The sequence below is a fragment of the Gymnogyps californianus genome, chromosome 5, assembly GCF_018139145.2.
Source record: "Gymnogyps californianus isolate 813 chromosome 5, ASM1813914v2, whole genome shotgun sequence".
NCBI classification, from domain to species: domain Eukaryota; kingdom Metazoa; phylum Chordata; class Aves; order Accipitriformes; family Cathartidae; genus Gymnogyps; species Gymnogyps californianus.
In genome coordinates this window covers 25,223,061-25,249,121 of record NC_059475.1, presented here as the reverse complement: position 1 = coordinate 25,249,121, position 26,061 = coordinate 25,223,061, and the positions used below count along the sequence as shown (strand labels likewise).

Genomic DNA, 26,061 nt, shown 5'->3' with positions numbered 1-26,061 from the left:
GTGATCACCGCGCAAAGAAGGAACACTTTATGAACTTCAGACAACCTAGGTACTGAAAAGGATCACAGTGTCACACCACAAAGAATTAGATGGTTTTATAGACCAGAGTAATAAAAACATAATATTGCCAGATATTACATGGTGACATGGAGGTACCAGATGTCAAGATGTGCACTTGAGACTAACTTTGCTTAGAGTTGAGGTGACCATTGTAAGTAATAGAAGAAAGGTACCTGGGGTGCAGTGGCTGAATATAAAATGGACTATAAACTGCCATTCTGATACAGCTATAAAGACAACTTATATAACCTGATTGCATCCACTGAGGTGCTTCCCATAATAATAGAAAGCAATAATACGTCAACTAATTTAAATGGGAACAGCTGCAAAAAAAGGGCTAAGATGATTAAGAGTTACCTGTTCTGGGAGATGAGTTTAAAAGGGTTTTGTTTGCTCTTCATAAGCTCACGTAGTGTAACCACCAGAAAAGGAAAAGCTTAGGTTAACATTGGGAAGGAAATATAAGTTGGTCACAATTAAGACTGGAAATTAGGATATCTCAAAGGAGGAAAAAATTTGTTTCTGACTCTGAAGAGCACAGTAAGGGTAAGGAACCTGACCTGCTGGAGGAGCCCTGAGATGCAAGACAGCAGTGCAGGACAAGACAGATGTAACTCTGGAAACACAACTACAAACTTGCAACAAGAATCTGTTCATTACTATCCACTTCATGGATCAGAAGGAAAATGGGTAACAAAATAAGCCTGACTGTAATTTGTGCGGTTTTGAAACATTCTATTAATCGCATGCTTCTAGGCTTCCTCAGGTTGTCAGAGGGCATCAGAGAAATTCTCCTTTTTTCCCCTCCCCATCTCAACACACCATTTGACTTCCAGAGTGTCTCTGCTCATTTCTTCATGAAAGAGAGGCTAGTTGCAGCTAGAGATGACAGACAAATGATATGAGAGACAAATGCACAGTGGTTCTAACAGAACAGAGACTCCGGTTTCATGAAGAGGGTCTGAATCGGAAAGGGGTTCCTTCTGGAACCCCTTATTGTGCTGGCAATAACTCAAATTATCTTACTCAAGCACCTCCATATTCACAGTGAGGACACCGGTCTCCAGAAACATTTGGGGCATGAAAAGAAGCAACAGCACCTTGTAACAGCTTCTTAAGATCAGACTGTGGGCATGAAATTCCATAATTTTTTGCTGTACATGTCAAGAGACCCCAGAATGCAGTGCTAAATACCACCTTTTCTCTACACCTTTGAAACATTGGTTGACCTTTCACAGCTTCGTGACTAGGACCTGAACAATTTATAATTACACAAAACAAAGCCTTGAAGAAATCTTCAAAAGAAGGTTTGGGTACATTTCAAGCATAATGCATCATTCAGTACGGGCATGGCACATCTCAACACATCAGGTCATTAGAAAAAAACCCATGTAACTTAATAAGAACATCCTGTGATCATTCACCTGTTCCCTCCATTTGCACGTATCCAACTATCTATATTGGAAGCGAGGGGAAAAAACATAGTGTAGACAAGCTCCCTCATAGTGTAACAGTTTTATCGCAACAATAGACCTTCCAGCTCAGAACAGAGATCCAGCTAACCCAAGACTTGGTCTCTGGCAGTGGTCAGTAATAGGTACTGAGGGGAGAATTTAAGAAGCCACCAAGCACATCATAATACCTCTCCGGGATACTGTTCCTGTCTGCAGCTTGCAGCTCTGAGATTTGGTGGACTACAGCTGGTGATTTTGGACAAATTCACAGGAGAAAAAGCTACCAAGATCTTTTACCAAGTAATTTTTTTTAAAATCCATGTAAACTTTCAGCATCTAATACAGACTGTAACAGGAAGCTACACAGCTGAACTACATCCTGCATGGGACTACCATCTCCTGTTCTTTTTGAAACTGATCTGCTAGTCTGGGATTTGGTGCTTTCTCCACCATCTCCTGATCATGGTAAGCAAGGACACTGATCACTTTGCTTAACTTTCCCTCTGTCCTTTAAATTGAAGTTGTGGATTTTCAAGTTATTTTATATATTTATTAAACAGGTAAATCTAACACATATAACAATTTATGAGACTAGACATTCGGGCAACTCTTTGATGGGAGCCTCTATCAGAATCTCTTCGGACTACAGGTTTGCAGATAGCAAATGAATTAAAAAATTAAGCACATTTAGACTACCAAAATGATCTAAATATATTCCATCTATTAGAAAAAGCATGCTCCTTCCCTATCTCCAGAATTAAAAATCTTCATTTCTAATGCAAGTTACAGAGTAGAATTTCAGTGCGTCAACAATACACCAAAAATAGGCAAACTGGGAAGCACAGAAAGACTAAGAAAACTAACATTGTAGAAACTGATTTTTCTTCTTAACTTCCAGCTGCAACGAACCCCAAGCCGCAGAACTGTTCGGACATTTCTTCACCACCCTCATCAGCACCCTGCCTTGTCCCAAAGATAATAAACATTTGCAGCACCTAAGTCTGCAACAAGGATCACTGTGCCCAAGATAAAACATTCTCTGGGAAAGACAGGTAGATAGTCTCTGAGAAGAAAGAGAGCTATAGATACTTTCAGGGGTATATTCTCACATAATGCAGCCTGCCAGCTTTCAGCTGATGAGCCCCCATCCAGACCCAAGTCATCTCCACAGAATCACTGGGTGCCTCCCTATGGAGCCTTTCAGCCTCCCAGAGAGCTGAAGAATGCCTTGGACTCACGCATTCACCCAGCACTGCACCCAAGCGACAAACCTCCTTGCAGCACATCACCTGGGAAGGACAGCAGATAGCCACCATGGTCCCAGGTGGGAGCCAGGCTGGGTTCACCCTACTTGCTGCCAGATTGGTACCAATACCCCAGCTAGGCGCAGACTGGCTGAGTTGGAACCATGAATCCGCACTGCACTCCCGGCATTTTTTTAGGCAGAACAGGCCTTACTAGCTAACCTAGGTCTGCATGGATGAACGTGAGCACTGTTGCACCTTCCTGGTTGAAGGCACGCGTGAGGCTGCACAGGAGCAGCCTCACACGTGGACAAGCCTTTTTGCTCTGGCTCAGACCAGCCACGCCAGGCGTGTGCCCACTTCATGCAGTCACTAGCACGTTTCTGCCTTACCTGCTTTCTCCTGTAACATTTATCCAACCTGGATATCATTACCCTTCACGACAATAAACCATTTTAGGTCCAGCCTCCAATCCTTAACCTCTTATTTACAATGTGGTTTCAAAGTCATCATAGTCAAAACAGATCAAAAAACTGAAATACATGGGTTACTTAATTTCTTCTGGAATACCACCTACCACTGTACTTTTTTCCACAAGGCCACTTTCCTAGCGTTTACAAACTCTAATATGCAAAACTGAAAAAGTTCCATTTTTAGGACGGAATGTTATAAATCAGGACAGCTACCTATCTGTGTAGAAGGAAAATCAAGTTTTAACCCTGAGAAAGGCATAGTGTTACATTATCTTGTGCAGCAGAAATACGACTGATAAAATGTATCTTTGATAAGCTACTTTTTAATTATACACACTTAGGGAGGTTACTAGTTAAGTCACACCACATACTGAGTATATTATATTCCCATACACAAAAGGTGCACGATTGTACCTGAGAACCCTCCTTAGGAAGGTCTTAATCTACAGTGCCTCTCCAAATAAGATCAAAATCCAATCCATTTTTCCCCCTTAAAGAAGGCTTAACACATGTATATATGGTCTAAGCATACTGAATCTCCACTTCTAACCCAAAAAGTATCAGTAAGCAACTATCCTCATCATTTCATTGCTCTTACATTTGTGAATACCTACCATTACTTATCATAACACTTAAGTTTGGCCCTGACCCAACAAGCCATCTTGGGTACTAGCGCTCCCAAGACTTCAAAAGCTTTTAAAATTATAAATAAATCAAAACTAATCAGGACAGAGTTGACTCAGACCTTCAACTACTGATAGAGTATTTGCACCATTTTCACTTGTTTCTCTCAGTCCCTTTAGCATTTAAGATGCTATGTCTCCCATCATTCAGGCAAAACCTAAGTACGCAGCCAGACCATTACGCGACCCATCGCCCTCCTAGGCAGGTCCCCCTCGGGCCGTGAGCTAACTCAGCTCCAGCAGCAACCTGCTCCTGGTTGCCATCTCCCACAAGCAACAACTCTTCCCCAATGCCAGCAAAAGCAGTTAAGAGTCACTCAAAAGCAAGCTCCTATCACTGCTACAGCAAGATCCCCATGTTTGGGTTCAGGGGAGAAAGGAAGGGGCCAGCAGCAGTACCAATTGCTCTGGTGACAGCAGTCCATGCTGAGTCCCCTGCCAACCTAGATGGCTCTTCAAGGACTCAAGGAGCAACTCTTTATGAAAGCCTCAGGCTTTCCACACATATACAGGGCAGCTGCACTATTGAGGTTCAGAAGTCCAGCACCATAGAAAGCAACTGTAACTTGTGGCACTCCTGCCACGAAGAGAAATTTGCGCTACAGATTCACGCTTAGTGAGAGTTACTGCGTCACCATCCCAAAACCGCGTTGTTTGGAGCCCCTACTGCCATGCTCTAGCCACGTCTCAATATCCCAGACTAGAAGAGATCTCCCCACTTCTATTTTTAGAAGTCAGCTGACCTATATACATTTATTGCAAAGAGATCTTCAATAGCTTCTCCAGGAAGTAATTTTATACCTGACAAGTACCCCGAAACCATACATGAAACTATTTCTCAACAGCACTACCACATCAGGGTATTTTGGGGGCAAGCAGAGAGAGAGGGCAGCTGAGGCAACCAGTCCAGCAGCAAACCCGTTTCACCCCTTCCCGTGCCTTCAGTTCTATGCACCAGAACAGTTCACCCATTGCAGACAATAAGCAAAGCTGCGTAAGCAGCCGAGTACAGAAGATGAATGAAACCTGTGACGCTAAAGATCTGTGAATTGAAAAATCTAATGCATGAATTAAAATCCGCACCCTCGTTCCCCCTCTCCCTTCCCCCCCCCCAAAAAAAAACCCGTATACAGCAGAACAGAAAAGTAGAAGTAGAGAGAGAGGTGGAAAAAAAGTGGTCTGACACATTTATAAAAACTGATGGCCTGTCACCCAGACACTGATGAATATTTTTACAGGATAAAAATGGCAACCTAGAGTCTAAAAATAAAATGCTGTGCTGCAGACCTGTCTGGTTCAGCAACACCACTGGAATACAAACACACTCCCTTGCTGGTACATCTTGACTAAGATTTCAGAATAAGACAAGGGAAAAAACCCACTGTAGAACATACCTTCTGTTTTCAAGGGAACGGATTTGGGTTTTGTGGTTTTTTAATAAGAATTTAGATTAGCATTATACTTCGCTTGCATTGTATAATTGCAATTTAAAAAAAGCACTCCTAAATTTTAAGTGATTGATGAGAATAGCAGACTACCTCATGCTGCACAAAGCAAATTTTTTTCTTCCCTTCCCCAGACAATTACAATATAAGAACATATTTATCAGTGTCTTTAAATTGTAATTTCAGTAAGCTTAAAAATGTATTTTTAGAATCATGCTGCAGACAGAACTGTGGACACTGCTATTTTCAAACTCGCCCCACCCCCAGAGACAGAAAATAAAACCTTTTACTTCATTCTGCCTCAAAATTTAGACTAAAAACCTGCTTAGCTGAGAAGCAAAAATGACTGAACATCATTCACAAGAAGCACTAATTTCTCAAGCCTATCCACACTGCAGACAGGCTGCCTCATGCAGTACAGATGCTATTTTTGGCAAGTGATGCAATAGCTGCAAGGGCTCTCCCAGAACCTTTCATTAAGAGTCCAAACCATATTAAAATGTGTTATAAGATACATAATAACCCTGCACTGACACCTTCCCTTCTCTGCACCAGCATATTACCCACAGAAGTCACCTTTTTTAAAGTTGTATCTTTCAAGAAAGAGTCAGATTTTACAGATGAAGAGAAAAAATGTATATATACATCCACCAGCAAATACACCTGCCCTGCACATGACAAGAAAGTTACACAACATTGTATAGGGATCTTCTGACCTCTTGATTTTCTATTGGAATATGAAGCAGCTTAGTTTCCTTGCTGAATTTTTGTGAAGACTTTGAAAAGCCCACAAAGCTAATACAACATCTAATCCTTCCCAAAGCTATTTCCATTCTTGGAGATCTTTTTAAAAGTTCTTGTGTCTAAGTGACAACTGTTAAGACACATTTCTGCTATGTGACTGTTTCAACAGCTAAAAATTCTAAAAGAGAGAAGAGTTCCAGAAATGCTAGGGCTTTTTAAAATTATTTTTAAAATAGAATAGGGATTTTTCAGCCCTTTGGATCTGTGGATCCTTTAAGTTTTGCAATAGCCATGTGGACCTCTATGTAACAGATTCAAGCTTACCAGTAAAGTTTTCCACTGACCCCTTATAAATTCAAATTCCACCTGCCCCCTCCACCAAAATAACAGAGGTATTCCCGAAGTCAGAACCACCAAAGAAACTACTTTTGTTTGACTTCTGATCTCCAGGGGCCTATGGAGGAGGAAGACATGCAAGGGCCATAAAAAAAATACACTTACTGTTCTGAATGTGTGGTCATGGACACAATATATTAATAAATCCATGAGCCCAATCTGCTGCTGTGCAGAGTTTGATTCCTTTGCTTAACACATGCAGGGTATATATAGCAGCTCTTACCTACTATTTCAGACCACCCATTTATCAGTCATGGCCAGCATTTAGGGCTCAGGAAGAATTCCCCTGCGTGTATCATGTACGTATAACAACTCACATTTGGCTTGGGTTTTGTTGGTTTTGTATTTCCAAACCTTTTCTCTCATGATCTATTTAAACTCTACATTAACATCCTGATTATGTTCCAGGCTTAGATTTATTTTTTTTTTTAAGCAGCCATAAACCAAAAAATCAACTTGAGCACAAGTCAATTTGCATCTTACTTCACAGGCCAGTTTGCACAGCCTGCAGTTAGCATGAGTAGCATTAACATTTGTTTCAAGTTTTACACCTCAGCTCCTACAGTGCGTAACAGATCGGGAGAGAGCAGGTATAAAGATGGATCTGAGCACAGCAAAAACATTTGCTTTGTTTTAGGATATTTCCAAGATCTTCCCCTCTTCATGAGTTCTCATCACGTCATGTACCACTCAAGAAAGACAGAAGTAGAAAAGCTTGACAACTCTTTACTACTTGTTTGGAGCAGTTAAGTTCTGCCTCCCCACCACTCACACAATCTGTTTACTTCCTCCCCCACCAACACCAGCGTGGGGAAGCCGATGTAGGTAGAATTTATAACATCCGCAGGCTATCTGGGGAAAAAGGAATCTGGCTGCAAAGCAGCAAGACTTGGAGAGATTTCATTCAGAAGCTATATACAGAACAGGGAATTAAACTCTCTTAGAGATCCTGACTGCTCAGAAGTAGAACAGAAATTGAGGCAGGAAGACACCCAGTGATATTTTATTCATTTTGGCTAGAAGCAACATTAAAACAAGCTGTACACGGAGAAGTTAGCATTTGCTCTAGGGACACAGAGGTATGAAAATAAGGATTCTGCAGAACAGCTGAAGTGCCAACAAGACTGATGCCCAAACCATGTAACCTGCCCAAAAGTAGGGAAGTTGAAGCACAGAGACTTCCATACCTGAAGCCCCAAAACAGCAGTGTGGGGAGCATCACACAGGGAATTTAGCAAGGCCTTGTGAAGGTGGCAGGAGGATGACAACTGTGGAAAACAAGCTCAGGCCCTTTAATACATATACAGCAGGAAGCAAGAGTACAAGCATATGTCTGCTTCACTCCTGTGCCACAGGAGCAGTAACAAGCCAGGAGACTGGGCCAGTTCCCATAGCCAGTTCCCGGTGGTTTTACTGAGACAAAGCCAGACCACAGCAGCAACGTAAGATGCGTCGTGTCAAGACATAGGGGTGAGAAACATTCACCAGTGTCATGAGAGCCTGAAAGAGCTGCTCCCATTCACCCAGCCCACCGCTCCTCACGTCAGGCTGCAGAACTATGGGACTGCAGGACGTTCACAATTTTAAGTGAGCGGGTCAATCTATCATATCCTTATTACATCTGTGTGCAGCTTGTCTAGGATAAATGAGGACTGAAACTAATGTGATCACTACAGGTGAAAGTCTCCAGCACTTAAATTAGGTAATAAAATCGAAGGGTTTAGAACACTAATTAGCCTAGATGGCTTCTTAAAGCAGTACACAGTAAGTGAGAAGCAATATCTTCTTGTTTAGAGATATTATTGTATCTTCTAGTAAAAGGTTATGCTTCTATTCCCACCGAATGGAAAGATCCAAAGTTTCAGGTCACCCAAATCTTCAGTTCCCAAGTACAAAAAAAGGTGGACTAGACTGTTTAGCTGCCTGTTGCTACCCAAGACACAAACCAACGTCAAATATGACTCTTCCTCCCTTCCCCCTTGCTAGTTTGAAATGAAGTATCTGTGCAATCTTGCTCAAACCAACTGCTAAAGTAGCACTTCTGGGGAGAGAAGAGAACACCCCTCAGGGTGTCCCCTCTCACAGGTTCAAGCATGATTGCGTGCACTCCATGATCCACGAGAAGCTGGTGAGCATGTTTATGCTATGGTAGGAATGGCTCTAAACCTTTTATAACCTCTCACTCTAAATAAGACTGTTATTTCTGTTAAAAGCGGAGCCCTCTCAGTCGTACTGGAAATAGCTTCTCGTGTGTTGTCAGAGACAAAGATGGCTCTAGGAGTATGTTTAGTAGATAATGGGCTGTTAAAAAGATGCAAAGACAAGCACAGATAAAAGTTGATGGAGCTGATAAGTCTTTATTCAGCTGCTGAAATGTTATAGAGGCAACTCTTAAAAATGTAGAGAAGTAGCATAAGAAGAATTTAAATTTCTAGAGTCTTTGGAAGTTACCTAATTATGATGAGGAGCAATCTATTCAAATAGACGGTTCGTACACAAAAAGACAAAGTCTAAAGTTGCTGAAAAGCCATTAAACTTATCTTCAAAAGATACCCTGCCTACAACAAGTATGAGGTACTCTGCAATATTTTGTTTAAAGTCTGCAGTTTACGTTCTAGCCTATGCACTAGAAACGGATACACAAGTGTAATTTTGTTTAAATTAGAAGTCGTCTGATTGTCGTGCTTTTGTGCACTGCAGTTCTCGAATAGAAGCTTAAACAAGCTCAAACCACACCTTTCTAAAAAGTCTTTCTTCTCCGCATTGTCAGATTACTCAAGTGCTCAGCAGCACCCTCTAGCCCACAGACTTTAAGAAGGAACAGACAACAGACTTCAATTGAGCAAAACCTACCATTCATAAAAAGGGGGTCGCCTAGAGCTGAAAGGCAACGATGCAGTGCTAGAAACCGATCAAATCTGAAGACTATTCTGTATTTTTTTGGCCCTAAAACAATATATATATGTTGTAGCTAAAAATGAGAATATTTGGTAATTATTGTTCCACAGAGGTCCCTTCCATCCCACGCTCTTAATTACATTTGCTTTAATTGAGTATTTCTATCCATCGGGGGAAGCGGGGCTGGGGGGGGGGGGGGAAGATGAATGATGTTAACACACCCAAGTTAATCAATTTGGAAGGTAGCAGTTCTCATGAGAAATGCCCTCGATAAATTACCTTCAAGCATTAGGGAGACACTTATGTTAAAGCGATTTAGAAATTCTTGACTGTTTTATTTGTATCAGCACTGTTTTGCAATAGGTGTTTGCGTTAAAGATTGAAGAAAAAAAACTCAGGCAACACTGCCTTTCCCTTCCCATTTCTAAATAAAGAAACAGCCACTGATGCTTTCTATATTTCACTCCGAGCCCTTGAAAACATGCAGTATTTTCCCCGGTGGAAAACTCCCCAGGTTTTCCTATGGAAACGAGGCTCCCATCAAGCCTCCTTAAATGTTTCAGCTGCAGTTGCTTCGATGCACTTTCTTCTCCCTGGCAGAGCAGGGAGGCAGAGGAAGCGCCTGCGGGCACCGCATGGGCTGGCGCAGGCTGCGTTCGGCGGCCCCCGGCCCCCCCGGCCGCACGTGGACCGGCCAGTGTCCCTGTCACGCGAGGCGGCTGCGGGCCCCCCTCCCCGGCTCAGTCACATCCAGGCACGGCTCGGGCTGACGGGTCCCGCGGCTGCAGAGATCCGGCGGGTGAATGGCGCGCCTCCCGATTCACGACGGCGGGCGCAGTCCATTCACAGCCCACACGGCTCCCCGCAAACGGTTAATGAAACTTTCGGGAGGAGAACTCCGCCGCCGCCCGGCTTACGGACGGGGCAAGCCCGCAGCCTCCCGGGAGCGAGGGCATCCCGCACCCCGGGAACAACGGGAATCCGGGAGGAGGAAGCCAGTCACAGCCTGGCCGGGCTCTAAAGGGCCCTGCCGGGTCTGTGAGCCTGCCCCAGTGCTGGCCCCGGGCGTTTCGTAAGCGGAGCGGAGGGAGCGCGTTATGTCACCGGTTAGGTAACGGGCGCGGGAGCCGCCGCAGTGACGGCGCTCCTCCTCCTCCCTCCCTCCCTCCCGGGGCGGCTGAGGTGAGGCGGCGTTAACCCTTCGCGGGGGCGGGAGCAGCCTTCACCCGCGGCGCCCGCGGGGAGCGGATCCCCCGGGAGCGGGGTGGGCTTCCCCCGCCGTCCACCGGAGCCAGTGGGGAGCGAGGCCGGCTCCCGCCGAGAGGCGCGGCGGCAGCGGCTCTGACCGACGGCGCCGAAGGCCCGCACCCTCCCGCCGCGGCCGCCGGGCGGGGCCGGCAGGGGCGCTGCGGCGCCGCGGCGGGGCGGGAAGGAGACTCGCAGGCGCAGCCCGGCAGCCCGCGGCCCCCGCCGGCTCGGGGGGCGCCGGGGCCGGCGCCGTGCGGCCATTTCCCCGCGCCAACGCGTGATGCCGCTGCCCCAGCCCGCGGGGCACCGCGCTGTCCCACGGCGGCGGCAGCCGGGAAGCGGCAGTTCAGCACAGAAGTCTCGCATGAGGCCCAGGGTTCAACAGGTGCGAGGAGGGCCTTTTGTCCTTACACATTCGTCCCAGTATGTCCATGTCACCGCACACAACGTGATCAATACTCTGACGCTACAAATGCGCGTTATCGAGGCGCTGGAGCCCCGCTCCAGGCCAGCGGCTCGCACTTCCAGAGAGCCTGGCTTCCAGCAGGACCAGCCCGGGGCTACCAGCACTTTCTCTGCAGCCCAGCCCACACCACGCTCAGCTGCAGCAGCGGACAGAAGCAGCGGCACAGCCGGGAGCATTTCCTGCCGCCCTTGCTGCTGGCCTGCCCCGCAGGAGGTTGCTCTTGCCACCTCTGCGTAGACTGATCTTGGTACCTTTAGTCTGCTGACCAGAACCAGCCTGCCAAAACAGCTTTCTTATCCCCAGGTCCTTCTACCCTCCCTCTCTCTCAAGACCCCTCAAGATAGCACAAAGCTACCCTCCTGCCAACAGGAACTGTTCCAGCAACTCTGCTGCTCTCCTTCAGGTCCCGTAAACCTTTACTACAACATGGTCAGGCAGCCAGGGCCACCTCACCTTGTGGTACGGCTGTCCCACAAGCACCAGGACATGTACACAGACATCAGCACTCTGAATACAGGACAGCTGGGGCACAGCGCAGTCTGGTCAGGTCACCATTAGAGGCAGAGCAGCCCACTCCACCTGCAAACTAACACACTACTGAATTTAGGAACATCATTGACACTAAAAGTGGCCCATGTGGCTAGAGGAAGTAGCTTGCATCAAAGGTACTAACACACCTTAAGGAGGGAAAAAAAAAAATCAAATTGTTTTAAGACCGTGATCACTGCTCCAAGATTTAGGAATAAGGGCAAAACTTCAGACTGCAGAAAATCCACAGCTAGTAAGACTATATGCAGGACAGGACTGAGCATTAAAAGTTATGATCAGCATCCCTTGGTTAGATGCATATCACACTACTAATTCCCCCCAAAATAAGGCTTTAGAAATGAAAATACAAACCAACTTCTACAGTAAAGGCCATTTTAAAACAATATGCATTTATAAAATATGTCCTTACTCAGGTCATCTACTTCCATTTGTACAGAATTTGTGCTGAAAGTAAGTTTGAGGAGAAAAAAAAAAAGAGCAAAGCTGCAAGGAGACAAATTCTAGGTTAGTTTACAAGAGACATGGTTTCAATCCAAAGCTTACTAACAGTGACTGAAACAAGCTAGTTATACTGGTACATCACACTAACATTTCTCTGAACAAATGCATTATTTTCATATGTTGGCAAGGCAATGTTTCATATCAGAACTTCTACACTTCGATTTTAACCACAACCAGCAACACCATAGAAGTGACAAATCCAGCTGGGATGAGATCCTATCACAATTCTGCAGAGCTGGCAGCTTGAAAATCCACCTCTTTCTTTGTAAGCCAAGAAATTTTAGCCAAATGACTTCCGGATGAACAGATTTCCCCACACACACATCCCCCCCATTTTCAAACATGGTAAAACATCAAGATTTTGGTTACCAGAATTAGAGTTTTAAATACAGCCAAATACAATGGTCTGTCCCCAAGGATAAAGCCACAGAAAGAACAGAGTACTAAAACTACTGTGTAAGGAGTGGCGAAAATTTTTATTTCTTAAAATTAATTCTCTAACTAGCAAATCAATACAAGACCATTATCCTAGTCTTCGAAAAGGAAAGGAGCTTGTTAAAACTTGTTAGCAGGGACCTCCAAAACTGTACTCTGCAACTCACAAACAAGCCTCTCTACATACCCACAAAAGGACTGCGTACATGCCACTCACCTTGACCCACACAGACCCGAGCAAAAAAAGACTTTGGAATAGCCTGTCAAGATGGGGCGAAGCAACAGAACTGACAACAGGCTCCTCCTGTAGTTTTAGGCTCAGTTTAAGCCAGCGTGGCTGCAGGATGTCACCCAACCATCCATTCCTACCTGCTTCCTCAGCATCTGTTCACCAATTGCTTTTCAGGCAAATCAGTAAGCTGATCCAGCTAACCCCGCAGCTGATCTTTCTTGCAGAGTTAGTTGTCAGCCATGCTAGAGAGCAGACCTCACTCACACCACCACACATCCACTAGAGGCAACATAAGGGAAGCAGTGAGAGCTCACAGCCAGTGACAAGAGCAGAAGCAATTCTTTTGGCAGCAGCCTAGTCTTGGAGCAACTCAAGCCGACCACTGGGCTTAACTGTATCCTCAACATACAGTTTCATGATATTTCTGAGTTCCCCTGCTGTTGCACCAGCACTGAAACTCATTTGACCCACAGCAAAGCAGTCCAGGGAGCATAAATAGCCAAAAGTGACTAATTTTCTGCAGGGCAGACTCCTTAACCAGATCACTGCACAAGACAAACACCAGAGCCAGCACAAGGAGGAAAAAAGCAGGAGAAGAGCTCTCCATCTACCTTCTTCTCTCCCCGCACCAAACAATTAGATCAGAAAGCCACAATGTAAAACCACACACAGAGTCTTCTTGTGACCAATGGTATCCCACTTATAAACTGACATCATGTGAGAGAGGCAGTGAACTGATTCCAGCGCAAAGGAACATGAACGAGGCCCTGGAGGTAGGAGTGAACACCCAGACCACGACCAGAATTGGCAAAAAATAGCAAAAGAACCAGTCCAGCAAATGGAAGATCTTAGATCAGAATCTAGGAACCAACACAAAGCTGCAGAGCCCCAAAAGTTTTGACATAGATCTGAAGACAGAATTGGGGCTACCGGGACAAAGAGACTGAGGTAAGGAGTTTGTATTAGGACAGGTAACTTGCCTTTAAGCACAACTGAAAGGTGATCAGAACACCTTTGTCTGCCACGCCAGACAAACACTGGGTTGGACATGCAGGACATCTGAGGGCAGGAACAAACACCAAGACACCCTAACTCTAATCCCTTGTTCAACTACTGACAGGAAAGCAGCTTATTCCAGCAGCACAGCGATCCTTTACTGCCCTATCCTTCTCCTGGTTGCTGCTTCTCCCTCCTGTTAGAGATCTGACTCGTGAGCTGTGCTGAATCACCTCTACTCAGTCACGCTCTGGAGATGGAAAGCTCCTCTGGCAGATGGGACTCAGACACCAGGAATACTGGGCATATACACCTCAAAGAAAAAAATACTTGTGAAAACTCAGTGAATAATGAGTTTATAGATCAAACGCCTTTGCTGGCAGGATAAGAATCCTGGGGAAGCAAGCAGAGGGTCTGAAGCCCATGGGAAACAGGTCAACCAGAGCCTTCAGAAGAGACACAAGGGCAGAGTTTTGGAGGAACAGATTGGCTGGACACAGACAAGGAACATGAAACTGGGACTTGTTGGAACAAGGATCCAGTGGTGAAGCAGAGTATGGAGAAGAGCAGCGTGCAAGCATAAGCAAGTGTTGGTTGGGTAGCAGCAGTCACACTGTAGATAGTTCTCTGCCTTCTGCTTTCCACACCTATACAGACCCTTGCACACCTCCGCAAACCTCTGCATCTAAAAGTAGGGACTAGAGACTTTGGAAGGAGACCAGACTCTCTAGTCTCTGTACAAGTTTCCTCCCCTCAACAACAAAAACCTTTGCCCCGTTGAGCTTATCCTACACCTCCCATTCGCCTTCTCTCATTACAGCTTTTTTCTGCTTCAGTGGTAGTCTTCTAACATACATGAAAATCCTTTGGAAAATCTTTGTGAATAACATCCCTAGAGTTGAGCTCCTCACCATTGCTCTTCCTTGTCCAGTAAGTACAGAGTTCCTCAAGAAGTGGAAGTGCAGCTGTCCCTCAGGTACTGGCATGACTGATGTAATACACCCTCCTAGGACACCATGGATCACGATTACTTAAGAGGAGAAAACAGGAACGAGGTAGAAAAAACAGAAGAAAAAACCCCAAGCAACCAAAACCAAATCCCGTACAGTCAACTGGACAGTAAGTACTGCACACAGACCATGCCTCAGCCAGAGCCACAGAGCTGTCTCCCACCCTCTTCAGGACAAGCAGCTGAGCCATGAGAGAAACACAAGAGAGAACTCTCAGGAGAGAAAGAAGCAGGGAGGGTGACATCAAAAGGGAAAAAGAAAAACAAAGGGACAGGCACCATTTTCCCTGAGGCTCAGCTTCTGGACATCCCATCTCCAGTTTTAAGAACAGCTACACAAGAGGTTTCTTTCAAAACCTGCAACCAAACCCCAGGATTTTAGGTGTCACCATCTGTTGCTGAGAGCAGGGGTGTAAATTAAAAGCTCAGTAGGAAATTTTGCATATAGCTCTTGTCTTAGTTTCGGCTGGAATAAAGTTAATTCTCTTCTTAGTAGCTGGTACAGTGCTGTGTTTTGGATTTAGGATGAGAATAGTGTTGATAACACACTGATGTTTTAGTTGTTGCTAAGCAGTGTTTATACTAAGTCAAGGACTTTTCAGCTTCTCATACTGCCCTGCCAGCAGAGGCTGGGAGTACACAAGAAACTGGGAGGAGACACAGCAACAACAGCTGACCCAAATGAGCCAAAGGGGTATTCTGTACCATATGATGTCATGCCCAGTATATAAACTGGGGGGAGCTGGCCAGGGGTACCGCAGCTCAGGGACTGGCTGGACATCAGTCAGTGGGTGGTGAGCAATTGTATTGTGCATCACTTGGTTTGTATATTCTCTTATTACTATTTCCCCTTCCTTTTCTGTCCTATTAAACTGTCTTCATCTCAACCCACGAGTTTTACCTTGTGGGGTTTTTTTTTTTTCCCAACTCTCTCCCCCATCCCACTGGGGGGGGGGGGAGGAGTGAGTGAGCGAGCAGCTGCGTGGTGCTTAGTTGCTGGCTGGGGTTAAACCACAACAGCTCTTTTCCAGTGTTAGCTGCAGAAGCTTATATTGTGGATCAGGATTTCAGCTCTGCTAATGACTCACCCAGTGGGTGATGGTATACTGCTCTAGACTTCAACTCCAGGAATCTGGGAAGTTGCACAGATTTGGAAAAAAATACTGCATTAAGGTTAAATAATCAGGAGTCAAAAAACCAGCAATTTAAGGTAGAATCCTTTTGTGCAATTAAATGTACTACGGGGAAGGAAGTCAAATAGCCCTAATTCCAGCATTTTCAAATATTAATGTACTCAATCTGAAGTGTTTTCCTTTACTCTAGGAACCTAGGTTTCCTAAAGCCTATCAATAAGTGAGCAACAGAAGTCATCTGAAGTTAGAAGCAGCAACCCTAAATCTAATTAGGCAAGTGATTAAACCATGCAAGCCCAACACAACATGAGATGCTTTACCCACTAGCTATGCTGTTTATCCCACATTTGTGTTCATATACGAGCCTGAAGAATCATATCTGGCATTTCTGTTAGAATAATTAGGAAAGATATTTTCTTACTATCATCCCTTCTGTAGCAGAGATGGCTGTCCCAACCCTATGGATTAGGAATGAAAATATTCGTAAGACCAAGAACAACAATGTGTTTCACCCACTTACCAAAAAATAATTCCCAGGTGGTAAACTACTGCAGTTTTCCCCAAACCCCACTCTCAGCTCTGCCCACACACCCTCAGGACCTCCTGCTAGCTCACTTGTTCCTTACACAGGAGTGCATTTACCCAACTGGCTCTAGCACCCGGCACAGTTCCAGCTGGACTTCTTTGCTGGAGACACTTCTGTGCTCCTCACTCCTGCACAAGGCCTTTCCTTGCTTTCACCAGGGCACTTCACAGGTAACCTTCCCAAAGGGAAGTAACAAGTTTCCATTACAAGTATTCCTACTTTAAAATAGACAGAAGGTTGAGAGAACGAGCTAGCTTAAAATAACACAGCTATTCATCCCCCAAGCTAATAAATTTTCAAGCATTTCCCTCTCAGACTGTTTATCAGAGATGGGTATTCCCTTCACCTCAATGCAAACAGCATCTGTCCTCCACTCACCATTAGCTTTTTTTTTTTTTTGGAGGTAGAGAGACCATACTACAGCATTTAACTCTCCTTCACGTGCATCTCTGTCCCTGCAGTTAAATATGGCAAAGCCTGTTCATAATCTGATTTAAGTTCCCCAGTGACATTAGCTCTATGTTACTGAACACTTCCACCCAGAATTTCACTTGAAAAATGAAAAGCATCTCTCAAAAAAACAGGAGAATGGAAGTGTTCACACCAAATCAAACTCTAAAGCTGGAGATTATGAGCCTGGTTGATGCTGAGGTTGGTGGTGCCTGCATGTACACATTTAGTCTCAACAGGTGCTGACACAAGCCAGAAGCGAAGTGCAGAAGCCTGTCAGCAGGGATGCAGCAGAACTGGAGATGGGACTCTGGACTTCTGGGCTCTAAGCATTTGCTCTCCCCCTCCTCTTCTGACCAGAGAGTGCAAGAACGAGCACTTAACGCAACAAGTGTTGAGCAATCCTACTAAGCAGACATTTTAAACAGTCAGTAACACCATGCACAAAGGAAAACACCTAAAAGAAGCAATCAAGAAGCAGAAAGACAGCGAAATTGTAGAAAACAGAGTAGAGTATGGTTCACTCCTTTACATCGTCCAGGAAGCAAAACTGATTTTAGGATATGTTAGTAGCAGTAGCCTATGTAAAAAATACTAAAGAACCTCCCTGACTCACTAAGAGCTGCAAGGTCTCAAAAGGAGTTGCAGCCTACTAAAGTACCACACAGTGCGAGCTGCTGAGCCTAGAGCAACAGGGTCAGAGATCCCACCTCTCCCAGATTGCTCTGGAAGAGCAGTGCTTGCTTAGTGCAACAAAGAGCAGGCTGGAGGGAGACACTGACAGAAGTCTTCTAAATTACAAGCTATGAGTAGGATTGATGACTAAAGGAAGACAGCTAGTTTTTCTACCAGAGAAAATTTAGGATGGATACTGGGGAACATTACATGGTTACATGGGAAAAGAAAAAGCCATACACACCAGAGCACGGCACTTCTCGGAAGTTCAGACAGGATTAGGACACTTGCACTAGATCGTTCCCAGAGCCACATTTCAGTGCAGTAACCCTTCAGAAGCACTTTGCAAATAGCCATACAAGAAAACAATACGTGCTCCAAGTTCAGGCTGCAAGTTTCACTTGAGCTGTCGTGATCAAAAGTTATAAGCAAGCTGGCATATTTTCACATTTTTAAGATTACTTTTTGGGTTGACAAGTGACATGCTTCATTTCATACAAGGGTAGAAGTGTTTGTGTAACACCCAGAACTGAGAACAAGACCAGAAAACCCTCGCCATGGATCCAAAGTGCTGAAGATGACAAATCCCTGAATAAGTGATTCTGCTAAAGGATGAGACATAACCAAAAGCTCTCCCCAAAGCTCCGCACACACCAGCCAAGCACTCAGGTGCAGGGAAAACAGGGAGCTGCGCAGAGCCTCTCCTTTCACATCCTGCAGAGAGAGCAGTGCTAAGAGGCTGAAACTCCCTTCCTTTCCCCACTAACTATACCCTCACCACACATTGCACTAGGTTGGCTGTTTTAATCTGCGACAGTGATTTGTGACATGGTCTGTCAACTATCATTGCACATTGCCAAACACCTGCAAAGCAAGATTGCACTCATTTGTGCAACAGCGATTGAAACTTATTTGCAGAAAACAAAAAAGCCTTCAGGTAACAACTATTTCACTTGATGCTAAGGAGCCAGAAAAATGATGTTGCTTGTGAAAGCTGCTCAAAGTTATCAACAAGTTACCACCTGGTCAGCACTCAAGTGAATGTCCTTTGTATGGAGTTCTTAAATTGTCATTAAAATCATTTATCATCCGACTTATTTCATTAAGGTTGCCCCAAGAACTTCATAAGGATCAGAGTCTGTTTTATAAGACGCTGTTTCCAGGGACCACAGGAAGCATAATATTATAGATGGAATCTAACTCAAACCATTTACAAGCACAAAATCCAGCTTGTCACTTCTTCCTCTTCACATAAGCATCACATCTTATTAATCTAATAAGATTATTGTTAAGGTCTGATTGAGAGCTTGTTATTACGCCAACTTCCTAGTCAATAAGAGTTTGGGAATCACCCCACATATTCTTAGTTTTTTAAAAGACCTGACCGTAAAGACACAAATAAGTATCCACGCTACTACTTGTGTACCCAGTTACATACATTTTTTATGCTTCCCTTAGTGGCCCTGGTATACAAATCGCTATTTTTAGATGCTGGACTATGCACAGCCAAATGTAGTCCACGTTAAGTAAAAGAGGCCAACAAGAACAGGCAGAGAGCATTCACCCAGCTTTGCTGCTGATGAAAGAACTTACTGTTAAACATTTACACAGGAGAGGAATGGTTTAAGACTGAATAAGGGGGTTTTGTCTAAAACTAAACTACAGAAAGTTAGAGGCAGTTGAGAGCACCATCCTGATTAATGACCTCTTACAGATTCTTTTTTAAGAAATCTAGAGCAAATTGCCCACACTTAGTTATTTTTGCATGGTAGTGAATAAACCCCGAGAAGCTTAATTAAGGCAAGCTCATCTTCGCAAACATTTGTTGGCCCCAATACAACTGTACAGCTGTATTCACCACATGAGAAAGCATCATCGCTATCAGGCATTTTGTAATCACTAAATGTACAATTATTCAACCATGCTTGTATCAAAGGCACTGGTGGAAGAACTGGATGCTTTTCTAAGCCACTGTGAGGCTTGAAAGAAAACAGGACTTTTCTTTGAGTGTCATATGGCCTATTACACAGTCAAAATAAACTTTGTTTCCAGTTAACACATCACTTCAGTTACCACAAATTGGAAAAAAAAAAAAATATTTATCATTAAAATACTTGCAATTTTGAGCCAGGAAAAAAGAAAGAAAAGTTTAAGTATCTGACATGACCAAGATGTTAGAAGTTTTAAAGCATCAGATCACTCCAACTTGTAGTGCCGGTGCATTTTGAATATACAAAGTTGATTATTTGCATATACCAGACTGGTCTGATCTCGCAGCTGACTCTGCTCTGAGCGGGAGGTTGGACTAGAGGCCTCCTGAGGTCCTTCCCGGTCTGAATTACCACAGGATTTTGACTTCATCTCACCAACTTACTGAAGGGAGGGGGCAGAAAAATGATTTCATGTTTTCCAGAAAAAGAGGCGGCTTCCTAAAATAGGAGATATGGCAACTCTCCAAATGGGAGCTATGACAGCAGCAGACTGTTCCCTGCTCCAGACACTCTGTACTCCAGAATACACCCAACTGTCAATGGCAGAGAAGCAAGGTGGCTGCCTGCCACCACCATCAATGGGAGAAGAATAGGACACTCATCCGACCTAAGGAAACACCATTATGGATCACAATTACCAGCGCTGCCAACAGATCTGCCTGTCTAGAGGAAGGCAGGGGAACAGCCACATCTTTGCTGTATTCTTGGTGATTTCAGAATGACTCCGTGGCACTCTGCTCCTGTCAAGTCTGTGGTTTATTTAGCTAAACTGTCTTCCAAGCAAGGGAGCTGTTATTCTTATCTTCTGTTATCAATTTATGAGGCACATTAAAGGTACGGGCACTCGACCCAGGAGTTTTCACTGTATTCTCTCTCAAGATGCACCCAGAAATCCCACATCAAAACAACATCCACCCAACCTCCATCACGGTACAGTAGCCAAAACCAAGCCAGATGTGAGTTATGGGGAGCGAAAACCAGAAAAGCTGATTACAGACTTCACACATAAGTGTGACCATAGAAAAATTAACTTTTTGTCAAAACAGCTGCTATTTAAAGTAGTACAAACCTGATTTTCTCCGAGTACATTATGGGTTCACACAGTTCCTCCTCCTCACAGCCCTTCCTTCTAAATACCAGCAAATTAGACAGAGCACAGACAGAAGCAATTGCATATATGCAACCAAAAACCCACTAAGAAAACAAGGAAAGAATTTGCAACTCAATTTCAGACCTGCAGAAGAGTAAAGGGCAGTAAGGAGCCCTTACAAAAGGGCTTGTAAGGGTTTTCTAGTTTTTGTAAAGTTGCTTTCTAGTTGTGCAGTAGAAAGAATGCATTGTCACGGTAATCACAGCAGCTAATTAGCATCAAACCCATTGGTTTTTAAAAGACCAGGAGAGGAGGAAATGAACTTCCTCCTACAGTATGACTTAGTAATTCGCTGATTCTCAAGGTGACCCAATATATCCGCAGCTGTGCCTTCATCCTCCTTTCCAGGAGGACAGAAAACAGAAAGCCTCCCCAGCCTATTGCTGGTGCCACAATGCACTTCAGGGCAAACCACCCCAGTGCTTATTCAGACTGAGAAAACCTCTCCTCATTTCAGCTGGAGACTACAGTAGCTGCCCCAGTAAAGCAGCATCTCGCCTGCATCAGCAGCATGCAGAGGATGTACAACAGCTAGCTGATGATGGCCACATGCCTTTCTACAGTAACAGCTCAGGTCCAAGTTAGCAGGCACCATCATCTTATTTCTCCATCCTCCTTGACATTGCAGCAGTGCTCCCACTTCAGAGCAGGAGTAATAAACACAGGGAATTTAGCTGTACTGCCAACGCTCCTCTTCCTCCATGCCTTGAAGACCATGCTCATGATAAAGAGAAAGAATAAATCTTGTGAGCAGCCATTGGCCACATACAATGGGCTGCTGCTGCCTGTGCTTGTACGAAACAGTGACAGAGGACATTCGCATCGCAGTTCTCTGTTCATGGGATGTTTGAGGATGTGACTGAGGGAAGATCTGTTGTCTACAATTTGTGGTTCCAGGTGATAAGCTGGCGTTTGGCTCAAGCACTGCAAAATTCCATGTTTGAAACAATGCAGAACAAGCTAAAGTGGCCACCAAGACTTCTGTGGTGCACCACAGGTCAGCATGCAACTGATAATGCAGTAATATATTCAAAACCAGCATTAGAAAGTCAAAGAGGCTTCGGGTCTCCTGTGCCAACCATATCTTTAACAGGCATACCATTTCTCTAGCTGGAAGGAAGACATGGGCCTTAATCATTTGTATGTAATGCTATAACTTGTCCAAAGCACTGCTGCTGTATTTCAAGCCTGTGCATGCAGGACCCATGACATACTCTGGGATTATGTATGTGTATGCTGCCAGTAGCATTGCTGGTTTACTGATGTCTTACACAAGCAGATGCTCAATTACCCGACCATGTGTTCACATACAAGTTCTGTGTTGGCTGTTGCCCAGGTTATGGGGAACCACATTCATTAGCCCTGCGACCTACCAGCTTGTTGTGGGGCTGCTGTACCTACAGGTCTGCCACCTAGAAGCAGCTGCAGAGTCTAAGCACTTGATGCCCTCCTACTCCCCTTGAGGGAAGGAAGTACCTTTTGCAGCCTTTTAAACTATCATCTCATCTCAAACTCAGAGCTCTTACAGTTTGCCATTATTTTTACGGCCCACCTTGTCAATTCCCAACCAGACACAGGGCCTTCCCTTCCCACTGCCTTCAGCAGGAATGGATTTGAAAATTCTCTTGGCCTCATCTGTTACACTGGCAGAGAAGCCAGTTTCTAATTCCTCATCATTACTTAAAAGCCACTGTAGCAGTGTCAGCCTAAGATGGAACAAACGGCCTTTCCCCAGCAGGGTTCCTGTGACTAGGTATGGGAGAACTGAGCAAAGTTAGCACAACATAGCACTGATAGTCCCCTGGTAACATCCTCTGCTACACTTCCACAGTGCTCTGTATTTCTGGGATGCCAGTTAAATGCTGTGGCCACTCGCTCCTGGCCATGGCTACTGTCACCCCTTTCACCAGGGACAGGCACTCATGCTTCAGCCCTTTTCTGAAGGGCCCTCAGCTGCAGGCAAACACGTCTCAGGATTCCAGAGGGGATGGTCTGCAGGAGAAAGGGGGGGCTGGCACAAGTTTCACACAGCTCCTCTATTTGTAAGCTGTTCTTAGCACACCCGTTCCCTCGCCCTTCAGTCCTCCCGCTACGGAGCGGTTCGCAGCAGACACCGTTCGGCCGCACACCGGCTTTCAGTCGCGCTGCCAACCGCTGCCGAGACGGCGGGACAGCACCGCTCCCCCCCACGCTGCCGCGGCCAGACACGGGGCTGCCCGGTACCGCGGCAACCGCAGCCCCGCGGTTCTTCCCTTCTCCCGCGCTAGGAGCCGGGCCGGCGGAGGGAAGAGCCCGCTCCTCCGGGGGCGGCGGGGGACGGGGCTGACGTGACGTCAGCGATGAGGTGCGAGGCCGGCGCGCGCGGAGCCACCCGCCCGCGCTGGCACGGAGGGGGCGGGCGCGCACCGACCAGCCGCGCTGGAAACTGCTGCCGGCGCCGGCACCGCTCCCCGCGGCCTCCGCTCGGGCAGGCACCGCTCTGCGGAGCGCGGACCCCGAGCCAGGCTGCGTGCTCGGCCGCCCAGGAGGCCAGGCCAGGCCAGGCGGCCCGAGCCGAAGTTCAAACACGCCGTGCCCGCCCGCCCGCGCACCAGTCCCAACAAACAGCGTTTCCCGCAGGACCCGCCCTGACCGGCGCCTTCGGCCCCACAAACTTCGCGGGGAGCCCGAGTCCGGCTCCGCGGGGGCGCGCCCGGCGCAGCGGCAGCACCCACCGGCCCCTCAGCCGCTGCCCCAGGCCGGCCCGCCCGGGGACCCGGCTGCCGCCCCCAGCAGCTCCGCCAGGCCGCCCCGGTTCCCCCGAGCGCCCGCCCGCCGCCCGCTCCCCCTATGCGGAGCGCACCCTGCCCCGCTCCCCGCCGGGCCGAGGCCGCCGTCGCGCTCCCCCGGGTGGCCCTGCCGCGGCCCCGGCGGGTGGGGGTAGGGGGGGCAGAGCCGTCGCGGGGGCGGCGCGGCCGGCCGGGACGCGCACTCACCTGCCCAGGCGCCCAGCGCCGGCCCCACGGCGGCGGCGCCGCTGCCCAGCACCCAGAGGCGGAGGCCGGCCAGCAGGCGGTAGGAGGCCAGCGCCACCGCGTAGAGGGCGCCCAGCGCGCCCACCCAGTAGAGGAGGCCAGCGGCCGGGAGCGCGGCGGCAGCCACCATGCTGCGGAGGCGGCCGCGGCCGAACTGAACCCTCCCGGCCACCGCCGACCTGCAGCCGTCACGGCGCCCGCCCCCGCTCCGCCGCGATTGGCCGAGCGGCCGCTCAGCCACCGGGTAACCCGGCAACGCGGCCGGCCCCGCCCGCCCTCGGGCCGCGCGGCCCCGCCACGCTTCTGCCGCGCCGGAAAGGAGGGGGGCAGGGAGCGAGCGGCCACACGCCCCCGTACTACTTGCGGCCTGCGCCCCACGTGGTCGGCACCGCTCTCTTACCGCCATTGGCCGGCGAGGATGGCTGTCACCCGGCGACCGTGCTCCGATTGGACCTGCCGCCCGAGGTTCTCGCAGGATTGGTGGAAGACGGGGCCTCTCTTCCCGCCCCCACTGACGTCATATGAGCCCATTCATAAAATGCTCAGGCTCCGCCTCGCACCCGAATATGTCCCTCGGTTCCCCCCCTCCCCCCCCCCGCGCCCCGCACTGCGCTCTCCCACGGGGCGCCCCCGCGCTGCGATCGGCACGGCACGGCACGGCGGGGGGGGCCGGGGCCGGGGCCGGCACGGCAGGGGCGGAGGGGCCGTGGGAGCAGTGACCCCCTGGGCAGAGGTGTGTGTCCCCAAACCAGGGAGCCTGGCACCGGGGAGAGTCCACCCCGGGGAAAGCGGGGCTGGGGGCCACAGCCCGACTGCCATTACAGAACACGCACCGTGGGGCTGGCAGCGCCTTCCTGTCTGACCGGCCTTACTCTGCCTCCCCCGGCAAGACCCAGGGGCAGCGGGGGCCTCCTGAGATCTTTCCCCTGAGCTGACCGCTTGCTGCGCCATGCCTGGGCTTGCTCTTCCCCGCTGCCCTTCACCGGCCCGTTCGACACGATCTCGCTCCCACAGCTCCACACGTGATGGGCTGGGAACCCCTGCGCTTGGGAGGAGAGCAGGAGACACCTCCGAAATCACCCTCCCTCGGTGGCTCTGCCCGTGGTGGCAGGGAAGAGCACAAAGCCCCACCGTCTTCTGTCCCACCTCCAGCCACCTGCTAGGGCCATGCCACCCGTACCCCACGTACAGGCCCAGGGTTTCTCCTTCCTTCTCATGGACACCAGCCTGGGAGCAGGGGGGGACACGGGAGGCTGTGGGAGGCTGAAGCCCCGAAATAGCTCGTGGCTGAGGTGTGCTGCCTGAACGGGCTGAAAGGACGGGAGTGGCTGAGGAAGATGGAAAATCGACAGCGACTTGGTGCAATGTGTGGGTCAAACAAAACACCAGAAAAGTCCAACAGCGGTGGAGGTGGAGGGGACTGCTGTTTTTAAAGGTGGACTTCTGCCACTCTCAATGTCAAAATCTTTTTCTAGAAAGCAAGCCTTTTATACGATTTGGCAATGACCTCATTACAAGCGGTAAGAAACCTCCTCTAGATCTAGAGGTTTTTTTGAGATCCACATCCATACAAGTTGTTAATGACAGGTAGCATAGAGGGTAGTTTTATATGTTGCCTTTCCTTTCTCCCCCATCTTGGGAAACAGGTCATACCCAAATCCAGCCACTACTGCTGAAGACCTCCAAGCTCCACCAAAGCACCACTCTGCTTCAGCCTTCATCCTCTTTCTGTGCTGCTCTGACACCTAGGACTGGTGGCAAGCTGGTGGCACTCACCTTCATAGGTCTCTACGCGTAGCTTTGCCACCAGCCGGGTTTCAGGACCCTCCAGTTTTCCACGCCCTCCTTGCCTCTGCTAAAGCGCTGCTGCCAGGCTCCAGCCATTTGCCAGTTCCCCTCATCCACTCCTTTGCGTTACTCTCCATGTGCTTGTTGATGCTAGATGCAGCCTCAGGGAGGCCATCTGCCAAACCCCGGCACGCTTCAGATCCAGCTTCTTTTTACAGAACCCACTCCTGCAGACTGCTTACTGTAAGCTGAATGGATTTAAAAGCGCTATTTAATTTCTCTCTCCTTGTCCAGTTCCATGTTCCCTAACCTTTGCCTGCTTATCTTTCATAAGGCATGAGCTCCTTAATGCAGGGGTCATATTTTTCAGAGTTTGGGAAGATTGTGTGTTAGGTACTACCCTAAATGCAACAGGTAAGTAGTACCCTAAGTGTTGCACCT

The 26,061-nt window shown here is 47.5% G+C and overlaps 1 protein-coding gene across 1 annotated transcript in view; it reads right to left on the bottom strand.

The window, feature by feature from the left end:
* Nucleotides 1-24,238, bottom strand: part of HSD17B12 (hydroxysteroid 17-beta dehydrogenase 12) — a 90,896-nt gene extending 66,658 nt beyond the window's left edge. Inside the window, 3 exon segments of the mRNA XM_050897230.1 lie at nucleotides 23,794-23,967; nucleotides 23,970-24,156; nucleotides 24,158-24,238. Of these exon segments, the coding sequence (XP_050753187.1) occupies nucleotides 23,794-23,967; nucleotides 23,970-24,156; nucleotides 24,158-24,238 (442 nt within the window).
* Between the last annotated feature and the right edge of the window lie 1,823 nt (nucleotides 24,239-26,061).